This window comes from Eublepharis macularius, chromosome 15, assembly GCF_028583425.1.
Source record: "Eublepharis macularius isolate TG4126 chromosome 15, MPM_Emac_v1.0, whole genome shotgun sequence".
In the NCBI taxonomy this organism is placed as follows: domain Eukaryota; kingdom Metazoa; phylum Chordata; class Lepidosauria; order Squamata; family Eublepharidae; genus Eublepharis; species Eublepharis macularius.
The window spans coordinates 46,132,950-46,147,949 of NC_072804.1; the positions used below are offsets into that span (position 1 = coordinate 46,132,950).

The 15,000-nt window shown below is 45.4% G+C and overlaps 1 protein-coding gene across 1 annotated transcript in view; it reads right to left on the reverse strand.

The window, feature by feature from the left end:
* LOC129342939 (IgGFc-binding protein-like) overlaps window positions 1–15,000 on the reverse strand; it is a 68,164-nt gene that overhangs the window by 43,252 nt on the left and 9,912 nt on the right. Inside the window, exons 9-15 of the mRNA XM_054998896.1 lie at window positions 13,667–14,231; window positions 11,643–12,244; window positions 8,928–9,492; window positions 8,009–8,208; window positions 7,050–7,442; window positions 3,970–4,256; window positions 2,530–2,795 (exon numbers count right to left, since the gene is read on the reverse strand). Coding sequence (XP_054854871.1) covers window positions 2,530–2,795; window positions 3,970–4,256; window positions 7,050–7,442; window positions 8,009–8,208; window positions 8,928–9,492; window positions 11,643–12,244; window positions 13,667–14,231 — 2,878 coding nt within the window. The remainder of the gene's footprint in view (window positions 1–2,529; window positions 2,796–3,969; window positions 4,257–7,049; window positions 7,443–8,008; window positions 8,209–8,927; window positions 9,493–11,642; window positions 12,245–13,666; window positions 14,232–15,000) is intronic.

Genomic DNA, 15,000 nt, shown 5'->3' on the forward strand with positions numbered 1-15,000 from the left:
CAGTCTGTGTTTTGACAACCTCCTTACCAAAAAGAGCCACATAAGGGCATGAACACAGCATGACTGCTAAAGTTGGTACTGGAGCACAAGGTTGCCAACCTCTAGGTGGAGTCGGGAGATCTCTTGGAATTACAACAGATCTCCAGATGACAAACATCAGTTCCCTTGAAGAAAGTGGCTGCTTTTGGGGGTAGACTGTATGGCATTATAGCCCACTGAGGTCCCTTCCTTCCCCAAATCCCACCCTCCTCAAGTTCACCCTCAGATCTCCAGGAATTTCCCAACCTGGAGTTAGCAACCCTACCTGTCTGGCAGCATTGTAGCTCCAGGGTTGCTCGCCCACTGAGTGACCCTAAGTGATTGCCTAAGGTGCTAGAGGGCAGGGGACAACAGTGCACCAAAAGCAGACAGGGCAACCAGCAACTTGGGCACACACCCAAACCCTTCATTCTGACCAGCGTAGGGCACACAAGCCCTTAGGGCCAGCCTTGCATGTTGGAAGGAAATACTAGCATCCCCATTTACTGGCGTGGCCAATTAGAAATGACTTTGAGGGTCAGGGCAGGAGTTGTATGCAGAGTGTGGGAAATAAGCATATAGAGATAGATACACCTTGCTTTTGTAGATTTTCTTAAAAAAGTCAATAATGCTAGGAAAAGTGGAAGGTAGCATGAAAAGAGGAAGACCTAAAACAAGGTGGCTTGACTCAATAGAAGTAGCCACGTCCTCCAGTTTGCTGGATCTGAGCAAGTCTGTTAATTAGAGGACATTTTGGAGGTCTTTCATTCATAGGGTCGCCATAGTTCGGAGGTGACTTGGCAGCACAGAACACACACATACACACCTTGCTTTCTAGTTTGATTTGAGCTATCCCAGTTATGAGCAGGCAAAAAAAAATGGCAAGATATGGTAAGTTGCAGGCAACAGAAGTGATTGGCGGTGCAGACTTGGTAGTGCAATGGTATGCTGCGTGCATACATACCCTTTTGGAGTAGCGCACAAAAGTCAAGAGAAATAGAAAAATCGATGCCGGTCATTTGTAACCCCCATGAGCTAATTGGTTTAGCCCAGTAGGGCAGAGACCCCAACAACCAGCCTCTTCCTCAGCTTCCTAGGTCCAGATACTGACTCCATCCTATTGGGCTAAACCAATTAGCTCATGGGGGTTGCATGTTCACTCTTGTTGACCCCTAGCAGAGAAAGTATCCCCAATCCCATGCTTGGTAAGGATGACTACGGAGTTCATAGTCAACAGGCTGGAATGGAAAAGGACAAGATGAAGGGGGTTCTGGACGATTCCTGCCGAACTCTTGGCATTCTCCTGAAATTACAGCCAGTCTCCAGACTATTTATTTATTTATTTATTTATTTAATCACATTTCTAGACCGTCCTCCCCGTCAGATGGGCTCAGGGCAGTTTAACAACAGTTTAAAACAGTAAAAACTTTATAAAAACATTAAAACATATCAAAACAGTTAAAATTGGCAGGTATAAAATATTAAAATACAGCATTGTCCTGCATGGGTGGTGGAAGGTCTTCAGCGGTATGGCCGGCGAGAGGACAGCCCAGCCCCCACCAAATGCCTGGTGGAACATCTCCGTCTTGCAGGCCCGGCGGAAAGATAACAAATCCTGCCGGGCCCTAGTTTCCTCAGACAGAGAGTTCCACCAGGTCGGAGCCAGAACTGAGAAGGCCCTGGCTCTGGTAGAGGCCAGGCAGACCTCCCTGGGGCCAGGGGCCATCAGCAAGTTCTTAGTGGCTGATTGAAGCGACCTCCGGGGAACATATGGGGAGAGGCGGTCCCGAAGGTATGCTGGGCCCAGTCCGCATAGGGCTTTATAGGTCAACACCAACTGCACAGATCAGTTCCCCTGGAGAAAATGGCAGCTTCAGAGGGCAGACTCTGTGGCATCACATCCACACTGAGCTGTTAGAAGAAGGGACTGGTGATGTCTTTTGCTCAGGCCTTTAGGACTGCCAGCAGAGAGGAAGGAAGGCAACAACCATAGAGTCAGTTAGACAGATAGACTATCAGTCTGCTTCCTACCAGGGGAACTTCCTTCCCTTCTCTCCCCCTCCTCTCTCTCTTCTTCCCTGCATGCACCAGGAGAGGCAGCATGGTGTCTCCTCCTGAGAGATAAGGCCTAGTTTCTATCTAAAGCCATCCTAGCTAGTTAGATCAGTTATTAGTTCTTTCTCTCCACTAAAATTATGTAAATATATTTCTTTAGATAAATAAACACTTATTGGTTCTCTAACTTAAATGAGAGCTTTCTACATGCAGTTTGTTTAGTTAACGTGCCTTAACTAAACCCAATATGAGCTCCTTTCCCCTTCCTCAAATCCACCTTCTCTAAGCGCCATTCTCAAATCTCCAGGAATTTTCCCACCTGGAGATGGCTACCCTGTATCTGGATTCTGACACCACTTTCTGCAGTAAGCATTGACCATAGGCAAGGTGTGTTACAAGACTCAAGGTAGCTGGTAGGTATTTCAGAAGGAAGGCAAAACACCCTTGTTGACTTACTGCATCCCATTTCCTGTCGCCAGTCTGGCAAATTCACACCAACGATGGTGCACATCTCGTCATAGGCTTCGATGGCTGCACACAGCATGCGATTGCTCAGGCCGTATTGGCAGAGGTCATAAACACAGGACTTGTAGTAGGGATCTGGTTTTTCATGCCAGTGGCACTCAGAAAAAAGCCCTGAGTGGTTCATTAGAATAGCGCACATTTGCTCAAACTCCTGTTGTTTCGGACAAGGGACGAGATCGCCAGCATCATTCCTGCATCTGAAAGAATCATTTGAATAGCAGATAGTTTCCAATTGCTGGACAAGGAGTTGCTAGACAAGTAGGATGCACCTAGGTTGCCAGCCTCCAGGCAGGATCTCCTGGGGATCTCCTGGAATTACAATTGATCTCTACACAACAGAGATCAATTCCCCTGGAGAAAATGGCTGCTTTGGAAGGTGGACTCTATGGCATTATACCCCTCTGAGGCCCCTCCCCAAACCATGCCTATAGAGTTTTGCATGAATCCTAGAGCATTGCTCCAATGCATTGACATCATTTCTGGTTTTGCATGAGGTGGAATAGGCGACTCAGCATGCCTCTGACATTGGGAGGTGCTGCAGGTCTCTCTGTGTGTATGTGTAACTCTCTTGACAATACGCTGCTTCTCTTTGTCTAAAGTGGGAACTTCCTGATTCCTCCTCTTGCTCTCTGTTTCTCTTAGGGAGATTCTTTTTTCTTGCCTCACAGTCTTCCACAGCCGGTGTGATGATGTCACTCCTGGAAGTGACGTCATTGCATTGGCGCTGGGAGCATGCACAGATGAAGATTTTCAAATCAGTGAGTGCCAGGTCCCACCCCTCCCATTGGGAGGGTAAGGGGACCTGGCAACCCTATCCAAGATATTGCCTTGAATGGAATCTACTTCAATAAATTGTAAGGTTTACCTTTTCTACAATTTGATTGTCTGAGGATTAATTACTGCATGTTGGAGGAAACACCTCCGATTGAGTAACTCTCCTACCACTCTGCTACCAAATGAAATATCACCATTTCTAATAGCATGCTGCTGCAATAGTACAGCTGGGATTCATAAAGCTAACTAGTCTGACACACAAAGGCACAATCCAGCCACAGCTCAGCATTTTTGCATCCTGCTGGATCTGCCTGTATTCATTGGAATTTATTTCATTGGAATCAGCCCAATTTTGTCTCAGTTGTGCAAACATCGTTTCTCTGTATCAGATTGCACTGAGACATTGGCCACTCAAGCTCAACCAAGCACAGACTTCTATGTATATCTACAGGCTAGAGGATGTAATAACTATCTCCTTCACTCCTATCGTCAGTCTTGGATAGACATGTGCTTCCCTCAAGCCAGAGGATCCGTAGGATCACAGCCACAACAGAAATATCACTTAGAAATCTATCAAAAGTCCCAAAAAAATCCTACCCTGCTGGGACTGAGTCTGCTATCCAAGCATTCCCCAAGTCTGTATCATTCAGAGCTTGTACTCCACTGGGTAGGACTTTATCATCTGTAGGATCACCATTGAAATTTCCACATATCCCACAAAGCCGGCTCTGATATTCTGGGCCCACACGTATGAACAAGCTGCTGGCCCCGTTGAACTGGATCTCCACACTGGCGTTTGTCCTCACAGTCAACCTGTTCCTCAATCTGAAGATCGCAGCAGTGGTTCCAATCTGAGCTGGTAAATGAGTCCTTCTGCCGTTGACCTGGACCAACAAAAAAACAGAAAAGAAAGAAAAAGAAATGTGGTTTCCTGAGCACTGCTTTGGCCTTCTAGGCTTCTTGGAATTAAGCTTCTCACCAACGGGGTTGCCCTTGGATTATATCAATCTGGCTGCCTGGTTGCTTCAAACAACTGCATTTTGCACACAACCAGGCCAGCTGGTAGCATCCTGAGAATTTATGTCATCATTACAAACAATGAACATTTGTCTCCTGAAGAAAGTAGGTTGGTCATTCTGCCTAAACAGCATTCATCTAAACCATAATAAGGACCAACTACCATTTAAGGGGCTTGCCTTCGATCCCATCAATTGCCTTTAAACAAAGCTGCACATCACCCCAAATGCAATATAGACAACCTTTTTGAGATACAAAATAGTGAAATAATGTCTGTTATTTGTCCTCCGTCACACGGCAGCCCCCGCAACTAGATCCAGCATTCGGATGCCAAAATAATTCACCTCTTTCAGTGCTCTGACCTGGTGACATCCTTCCTGGAATTTCTGCACAGGCTTCCTGCCCCCTCCCAGATTCCAGCAAACTCCTCACCTGAAAGATCTCCATAGCTTTGAACCCCTTCCCCTTATTTCACTGCTCTCATGTCACTATATAACCCTGCCTGTCATCTTCTCTCTTCCACCTCCAGCATCCTTAGCAGTCCAAAATGTCTCCTGCTCTTTCAAATAATGCTTCTCTTGAAGAAAGGTCTATCAGAGGCAACTTTCCAGATGACTAAAGAGAGACTCTATATTCAGAGGTAGTAAGCATCTGAATGCCAGTGCTAAGAGGCAACATCAGGTGAGGGTAAGGCTGCCAGCTCTAGGTTGGGAAATTCCTGGAGATTTTATGGGTGGAGCCTGGAGAGAGCATGGTTTGTGGAGGGGAGGGGCCTCAGCAAGGTATGTTGCCATAGAATCCATCCTCCAAGGCAGCCATTTTCTCCAGGGGAACTCATCTCTGTGGCCTGGAGATCAATTGTAAATCCAGGAGATCTCCAGCCACCACCTGGAGCCTGGCAACTCTAGGTGAGGGCCATGGGTTCAATGCCCTGTTTGTTGGCCCACTGGGGCAGCTGGTTGGCCACTTGTCTGAAGAAGAATGCTGGACTTGGTAGGCCACACATCTGATTCATCAGGATTCTGTATGTAACTATGTTCCCTTCCTGTCTTTTAGGCCTTGGACTCTCAGTTAAGACTAGAGATGGGCACAAACCGAAATACGAACCAATGTTTGTCATGAACTAGGCCAGTTTGCGGTTTACAAACCAGCAGTTTGTCAGAGCCTATTTCTGATGAACCGCCACAAACTTTAGGCTGGTTTGTTTGGTTCATTTTTTGGTTCATCACTGCAGACAGTCTGGCACTGATCAATCAGTTTCCTATGCAATAGGGGATGGACTTCCTGCAAACCTTCTGCTGACCCAGAAGTGACGATTTGCTGACCTGGATGTGACGTTTTCACGAACCAAACGAACCAGTTCATGAACTGGGGCAGGTTTGTGAAAGTTCGTGGTTCGTGAAATGCGACGAACCACAAACCGCATAGTTGGGGTTTTTTTCCAGTTCATGCCCATCTCTAGTTAAGACTAAGGAGAGCTGGATGACTCTGTTCAGGCCTGATTTAGATACAGGCGTGCACTTAAGAAGCCCTAGGCATGTAGTCAGCCTTCCTATATCAGATCCTTGAATTCCTGGCAAGAGGTACACCTCAGTAATGTCTTAGGCTCGTTACAGGTACAGTACACAAGTAATGCTCTTAGAGAATTTCTGCTCCCAATTTAATTTTTTATTAAAACATAACTATAATGTTTTAACATTGTCTAAATCATCATAAAACCATGCCATCCATTACTGTTACATAGATAATTAAAGAGAACAATTACATGAGTCCATAAAAATATCTCACCCCCCAAATAAGCAGGTCACAAGCAAGGAACCCCTTCTGAGAATTCAGTTTCCCGTATGCATTAGTTTTTAAAATCATCTCCTAACAATAGCTAGCTGTCCCACTTGATAAGGGCGCACATTCTTGACTAACTATTTGTCTTATATCTTCAAACACCATACAATTTTACCTATACTTGAAATGTCTTCTTAAAATACATATAAAAACTGTTATTTCATTCCTGCTACTTTTTCTTAACAAAGTCTATTTAAAAACAGTGCTTACTAGTTTCTCATACATATGAATATCTTTTGACCTTGTACCAATGTACGTCATCTTTGAACTGTATCTTCAGTTCTGTGAAGTTGGACATTTGTGCTGTTCTCCTTGCACCTGGGCCTCAACAAATAATATCTATTGATATGGATTAGATTCCTATCTACACTAGGCCATATTAATTGGGTTACCTCTTGGTTTCTTGCATATCTCCAAGGCCATTGTATTCCGTGTCTCTAAACTCCTTTTTGGCATTATTTTGCTGAGATGCCAGGCTAGCTCTGTTTCTATATGTACAAATATCCTCTAAGACCTACTGAAAAGTTGAAGACGATATATCTTTTTCCCCTTGGTTCTTTACAGGTAACTAATAAGATACTTTAGGACTGACATGGCTTCTAAAGAACAACTTGTCAGAAACGTGTCAAATGGTTTGTTATAATTTGAAAATAAAACATTTTCTTTTGCATTCCTGCATTTTTTTACCCTACTTCCTATCTCAGTTTTGAGCAGTATGGATTAAAATTTGCAATTTAATTGCAATTTAATAAACTAAAACTCCAGATGATTAGACTAACAATGAAACCAATAATTCGCTTTCAGCATCATCAACTCACATGAACTGCTTTGCCTCTCTCTAGGACAATATGAGAACTCGAACGGTTGGTATGAAGCCAGATTTCCACCCGGTAAACAAAGGATACGCGCGGGTTCCGGAAATGTCTGTTTGCAGTCACAACCTGGAAGGAGAAATCCTGAGAGGAGTTACAGGTGTGAGACACCTTGTAGTCGCAGGTGCCCTGAAAATGAACCACGGCACCATCAAATGTGAAGTAGTGGGGATCCCCCGTTATGACACAGGTGGTCAGTGGACTGCGGCAGCCGAACCGTCCATCTTTCAGGATGCACTGCTGGTCCAGGTTACATTTAGCTCTGAAGCAACGGAAGACACCACTGGATTCACAAGTGCATTTTTTAGCACAATCTGAGAGCCAGATGTGGTCCCCAACCTGTACATGTAAGGCAAAGGGAAGATGGCCATCAGCATTATGAGTTCTCCATTCAGTCAAACCAAGGATCAAACCACTCAAACATTCCTTCCCATTCCCTGGTTGACGAGAGGCTTTCTCTATTCCAGTCCCCTCTTTTTCTCCTATTTGATCAGCAGAAAGGCCTAGGGTATGGCTTTTCCTAGGTGGTGGTGCCCACTGCGTGGGATGCTGTTTCTCCTCAGCCCCTCCCTTCACACAGACAACATTAATTTCTGGGATTATCTCTCTATGTAGTAGTAGGTAGAGAATTCTGTCATGTCATAGCTGACTTATGGCGACCCATGATGGGCTTTTCAGGGCAAAAGACTAACAGAGGTGGTTACCATTGCCTGCCTCTGCAACCCTGGTCTTCGTTGGAGGTCTCCCATCCAATTACTAACCAAGGTTGGCCCTGCTTAGCTTCTGAGATCTGACAAGATCGGGCTTGCCTAGGCTATCTAGGTGACGGCTGTGTATATTGATATTAAACTAGAGGCTATTCTTGATGCAATTTTGGCTTAGAAAGGATTGGGGAACTAACTCACATTGTAGTAGCGCCCGTCATGCTCACAGCCACACTCCTCCTGAAGAACGCACTTGTTGCCACTTTGGAAGTAGCTGTCATCACAAGAACATCCTTCAGAACAGACGGGTACACTGAAGTTCTGGAGCCAACTTCCGGAACAAAGGCCATGTGCCAGTTTGTTACAAAGTTCATAGTGACTGTATGCTGGACATGCAAGAGCTATAAGAAAAGGAAGATAATAGGTTGGATCTAATCAGTTTTTCCACTGGTGAAAAAAAAGGGAGGAAGAGGTCCTCTTTGACCATGAAAAGGTTTGTACTGGAGATTATTGGACCTGTATGGACAAAAGCCATGGAGCTATAATACAAGAAGGGGAGAACTGGATGAGATTGAGTGGAAAGGTTGGTTGAATCCAATCCAGTGAGTTGTTCCTCTGTTCCTTGCACAGCTGAGGGATTTATTAAATAGAGTACTAGGTGAAGAATGTCCCATGATTAACTGGGCAGGTCTGAGCACCAATACTTTAAAATTTGCTTTTGTGTGTGTTTTGAAGGCTAACTAGAGATGCTATGGACTGAACGTAGATCTTTCTGTATGCAAAGCAGATGTTCTACCACCGAGCCACAGCCCTTCCCCTAGACTGGAAACCAATTTATCAAAATCTAAGGATATGCCATGAAACCAATGGCAAATCCCCGCAATATGAAACCAGAGCAATCAATTAAAGGAGGCGATTGTTCTCTGGAGTCATGGGCCATCAACCACCTGAGATGCCTTTGTGGCTCTGAGAGCAGAGCTGCCAGATGTCCAGAAGAAAGTAAAATGCAACACGGATGTTGCCAGGAGGCCCATTTGTCCCACATAAATGGAGGAGGGTTTTTTTTCCTTACACCCACATAGCAAAAATGACAGGTGTCATGCAACCTTGAGATACGTGCCACAGAAATCTTTGCTTCTCCAGGCAGAGATCGTTATGTTCCTTCTCTGGCAGGCTGCAGCATACGCTTGAATAGACTGGCACAGGACATGGCTGTCCCCTGGGGAGATGCAGACATCAAGAATGCAATTGGACAAGTAATGCTCCGGGTTAATTTGCAAGTGACAAGAGCCAAATGGTCCGTTGAGGTCCTGGAGGATCCGGCATTTGGATTTTGCCTGGAGAAGCCGTTCCCCTTCTGGGCACACAGGATAAGAGTCAGAGGTGCCATTGTCACAGCTGGGGACAGTCTCTGACATCCAGCCACTGGCAACAATGAAGACATCCTTCTCTCGGGAGCCGTTTCTCATCACCAAGTCATCATCGGCAACACCGTTGAAATTCCCACACAGCCCACAGGTTTTGCCTTTGTATTCAGGGGGAATGGTGACAAACAGGCTGTGGTCCAGGTCAAAGCTCACAGTCAGACCAAACTCTGTTTTCAGGATGGTGTATATTCCATGTGGATAAATAACTATTTCACCTGTACCCAGATTTACTGGGAGGTTCACAGTTACGCCATCAACCTGATTGGAAGAAACAAAACCAGAGAGATCAATTCACGTTCAGTTTGGTTTTTAATTGCTTTAAAAAAAATCTGTAGTTTTAATGTTTATTGTTTTATCAAATTGCTTTCACATTGCTGTTACCCACCTTGGTTCCTGGAATGCCTGGGGGAGATGAGGGTATATAAATACTTAAGTAAATAAAACAGATTTGCAGGAGTGTCAAGCCAAGGTCCAGCATCAGATCTGGCTGTCTTAACATTTCAGAAGCAAAGATCTTTAGTCTGCAATGCATAGATATCTACACTCATGCAAACAGGTGTTGGTTGAGTTCTGATCCCGCCCCCCCACCTCCCCATACCTCGTTCTTCAAGGAAAACACACACCACTTCCACACTGAATGCCTCTTTCCTCTTCTTTGCATTTTTAGAGCCGCACAGCCTTATCTGATCAAACATTTGTTTCCTATGTATTAATGCTTAGGTTATTGAAAAAGTCTTTTGCATCTCGAAATACTGCTCCAAGAAAGGAAGGGAAGATAGCCTTGACACAAGGGGCAGCCAATCAGCACCACTTGCTCACCTCCACAGAACCTAGGCAGATCATGAGAGGGAGGCAGGAAGGGTTACATCAGTGCTTAGTTCTCGAAGCCCCTTCTTACATGCCCAGGGTAATGCTGATCACCAGTTCGGAGTCAGGAAGCAATTTTCCGCAGGCCAGTTTGGCTAGGGATCCTGACGGTGTTTTGCCATCTTCTGGGCATGAAGCGGGGGTCACTGGGGGTGTGAGGAGGGAGAAGTCGTTGTGAATTTCCTGCATTGGGGGGGTGGACTAGATGACCCAGGATGTCCCTTCCAACCCTATGATTCTATGACTCTGCTTTGGAAAGGGGGAGCTTTGGTCAAGTGGTGCTGTGAAAATCTGGCTTTGCCATGGGTAAATCTGCTCATGGTTCCTTCCTTCCTCCCAAGGAAGCTCCTGGCCTAGATCCCTAGCCACAGTTCTGCTTCACCAAGGCCTCCTTGACTCCAAGAACAGCTTGGTTTTATCTACAGGTTTTATCTACACTGTGTATCATAGCAACCAGTCATTAGCCAATCCTGATATCTCCTTAGCTTCCCATCTCCTCCTGCCTAGGATGCCTGTTCTGTGATGGTTTTGCTCTGTTTCTCTTCTGGCCCCATGATTTGGTTTGGGGGTCTGTGACTCACTGGGTATCAACTATTCTTTACCTGGTCTAATCCAAGCTGGGATTCCAACCAGAGCACCTCTAAAGGTCCTCCCTCTAAAGGTTCATGCCCAAGTTCTTTACCTTGGAACCAAAAGTGGAAACCCACAAAAGGAAAGGAACAATAAATATACAATAGTTAACGATATAAACTTCTATTACATTTAAAGTGTACAAGCGCTCAAAGAGTTTAGTCACAATAAATAGTATCTTGCACAATAAATAAAGGCAATATCCCCATACAAAAATATCTCAGTGCTGTAGTCCAATAAACTGTATGCAACGGCCAGACAGTCACGTAAAAGAAGTCCAACAACACCTAACGGTAATTGTTCTGTTCACTTATAGGTGCGTGGATACAAGGTGCTCCAGGGAAGGTATGTATAATTCCACAGGTAAGTAAAGAATAGGTCAAAGACTCATATCCAAACTGAAGATTCACTGTGGGCCAAGCTACACATGACGAATGACACTTGAACGGCAAGTGTATTTCTCCCTGTTCACTTGCCCTCCACTCAATCCACTTGCCGTTCAAGTGTCATTCGTCATGTGTAGCTTGGCCCTCAATCTCTTTCTCTTTGTACGGGTGTATCCAGAAGTGTGAGGACTTAGTCCTTCAGAGAACCCGACAAGTGGCCAGCTAATATCCATTTGTTTCATGTAATATTATTTCCTCAGGGTTCCTCTATCCATTCCACCCCGGATAAGCAGACACACGTGATATGCTCCTGTGTGTCTGTCCCAGTGCACCAAGAGCCAAGCTCTTGAATAATACTATTTATTGTGACTAAACGTTGTGAGCACTTCTATACTTTAAATGTAATAGAAATTTATATTGTTAACTATTGTATATTTATTGTTCCTTTCCCTGGATTATGAGTTTCCACTTTAGGTTCCAGTTTGTAGTTCTGGGGAGGCTTGCTTGGTGTGACAAGTTCTTTACCTTGGCAGTCCCTCGGAGTCCTCTCTGCAGATGTATCTGATGTGACTTCACTTGGACAAACACTTCTGATGTCACAGGCAAAGGCCCATTGGGCATCTTTTTGTTCGTAACCTCAATCCTAAAGAAGGGTAAAGATGTCAGTAGTACCCCACACAGTTCAGCAAAGATGTATTTGCAGGTGCCCTGGAAACCATAACGATGACCATCAAATGTGGTATAATGGAGAAGCCCTGAAACCCGACAGATTCCCTGTGGCAGTGCGTGGCACCCATAAACATTCTTCTCTGTTCCACAGAATCCTCTAGGACCGCAGGAGGAGTTAGCACATTCAACCGCATGGGTGGAACCGTTACATCTGCAGAAGTTCTGGCAACTTCCTCCTTGCCAGAAGGTTTCCCCAGACCGGTAGTATCTTCCGTTGTGAGTGCAGCCACACTGCTCCCGAGGCACACAATGGATGCCACTCAGCACATATCCGGGCTTGCACTGACACCCTTCGATGCACTTAGTCTTGCAGGGGTGTGCCATTGCTGGGCCAGCACACGTCGTGGGACAGGAAGACCCGCACAGCATATACCGGCTGTTGTTACGGCAGTTCAATTCTGAAACAAAAAAACAGGCCCCAAAGTTTCAATAATGCAGAAGCAAGAAGGAGATAGGAGGCAAACAGAAAAAAAATTCAATGGGAATAAAACACTAGATGTGTCTGTACTTGGGTTGCCAGCCTCCAGGTGGGGGCTGGATATCTCCCTTAACTATTACTCAGCTCCAATGACTGAGAACAGTTCTGATGGAGAAAATGGCAGCTTTAAGGAGTGGACTCCATGGCATTATACCCCACTGAGGTCTCTTCTTTTCCTAAACCTCTCCCCAGGCCCTACTCCCAAATCTCAAGGAATTTCCCAGCCCAGAGTTGGCACTCGGCAATCCTAGTCTGTACTGTAGATCATCACCAGTTTCAAGTGGGTACTTTCCTGGTAGGAGGTGAAATCTGAGGAGTCAGATATACCATGGTCATGGACATAGCTAGAACTGTAGGGGAACAGTTGCTGGATATGACCAAGAAAGTCATTCATGATACCTCCGCCCATAATAACAGGGTTAGCCCACCCCCATAACTAGACAGGACACAAAGGGAGTCTAGAGGCCTAGAACAGAACAACCTTGGAGAGGGGCATAAAACAATAGAGTTACACAATTGTATTGCCATGTGTAGATTAGAAGAGTTGTCTAACTCATATCAATATATACAATGTACCAAGAGCCCCATGGTGCTGAGTGGTGAGCTGCAGTACTGCAGCCCAAGCTCTGCTCACACGACCTGAGTTCGATCCTGGTGGAAGGCGGGTTCAGGTAGCCGGCTCGAAGCTGACTCAGCCTTCCATCCTTCCGAGGTTGGTAAAATGAGTACCCAGTTTCCTGGGGGTAAAGTGTAGATGACTGGGGAAGGCAATGGCAAACCACCCCGTAAAAAGTCTGCCAAGAAAATATCGTGATGCGACGTCCCCCCATGGGTCAGTAATGACTCGGTGCTTGCACAGGGGACTACCTTTACCTTTACCTTTTACCATGACCCAGAAACAGGGGGAATCTAAGAATGGCAGAAATGTCTAACTTCATAGAAGCTGGCAACATTATTCAAGGATAGATGTATTGGTAGAAGGCAAAAATATGGGGGAAATAGTGACCTAACTTACAAGGTGGTTGTAAAGATGGATGAAATAACATCTATGAAGTTGCTCTGCACATTGTAAGGGATGCCATTTCTGGGTTAGGAAATTCTTGGCAACGTGGGAGCAGAGCCTGCGAAGGAGGAATTTGAAGAGGAGGCAGAACTTAGAAGGGGTGTGATGCCATAAAGTCTAAAAAAATGCCCATTTCTCCAGGGAAATTGAGTTCTCGAGCCTGAAGATCAGTTGTAATTCTGGGGGAAATCCAGGCCCCACCTGAATGTCAGCAACCCTACCATAATGTGCTATAAAAATGTTAATATATTTTTATTATGTAAGACAGGAACAGCTTACCACACCCAGTGATCTCCCTCCACGGATGAATAGTGATGCCGCGAATTTGACACTGTTGAGCGTAACTCTGCAAGACTTCACACAGCATCTGGTGGCTCCCCTGAGAAATGCACATATCCTTCACACAGCTTTCCACGTGGAACTGAGTACCTGCAGAGTTGTGGCACTCTTTAAATGGCCCATTCACATCACTAATAACTCCACAGTAGTTCCGGGATCTGTACCGGGATAGTTCTGTTTCGTTGCATGTGGGCAAGAGTCCGACGGCTGTGCTGTGAGAAAGGCAGGAGGCGTCTTTCCAGCTTTCGGCGAAAGCGACTGCATCCCGAACCACCGAGCCGTTGGGAGACCTGAAGTCATCGTTCCGGTTGCCATTGAAATTTCCACCAAGGCCACAGAGGAGACCAGAATAGGTCTCAGGAACAGAAATGGACACATGATACGACCAGTCATAGGAGACGGAGAGGCCAAAATCGGCCTGGAGGACTACAGAGGAACCACTGAAATAGGCATAGACCTTCCCAGCAGCAAGGACAATGGGGAGGTTGACCAGGCTGCCGTTCACCTAAAATGAAAAGAAAGGCCTGAAAAAATCCTTTCTTAACCAGGCCAAGGGACAATTCGTTATTGAATCAGTTTTCCAGAATGCAGAAAGCTTGTGGGAGAAGCAGCTGAATGGTTTTTTTCTCTCTTTAGTGGCTGTTTCCACACACGTTGAATAATGCACTTTCAATGCACTTTAGTTATCCTTTAGAAGTGGATTTTTTGTTCCACACATGGAAAATCAGTTACAAATGTTCACTAAAGTGTATTGAAAGTGGATTATTCAACGTGTGTGGAAACGGCCTATGAGAGTAAGCTCAGAGTGACTTTCTTATGAATAAACATGAATAGGACTGGGCCTCTTGGTTCAGTGGGAACTTATCCCAAGTAAATGATTTTTTAATTAGCTGATGCCCTGCCTTGCTGTTCCAATTGAAAAGCCAAGTTCCTCACCACCATGGGGTGAGACATGTACTAGTTTTTTTTTAATTGAGATTGCCAAGGAACAACACCTTTCTTAATAGCACTTTATGTATTTTCTGCACAGAATTGTGCCGGATGGTACTAAACCCCACTGAACCCCCAACTAGGGTTCACTTGAATGCCTCCTGCCCAGAGGGAGTGCTCCCCATGCCCCCCTGAGCCATACACCCAACAGGTGGCTGGCTTAGGCAAATTATCTTCTTCAAGAGATGCTTTGAGGTGTTCGCAAACTTTTCCTGCCCATTTCTCTGTTTCAAGAACCCAGAAAAATTATTGATGACCCCTGTCAAAGCCACTCTTCTTGAGCA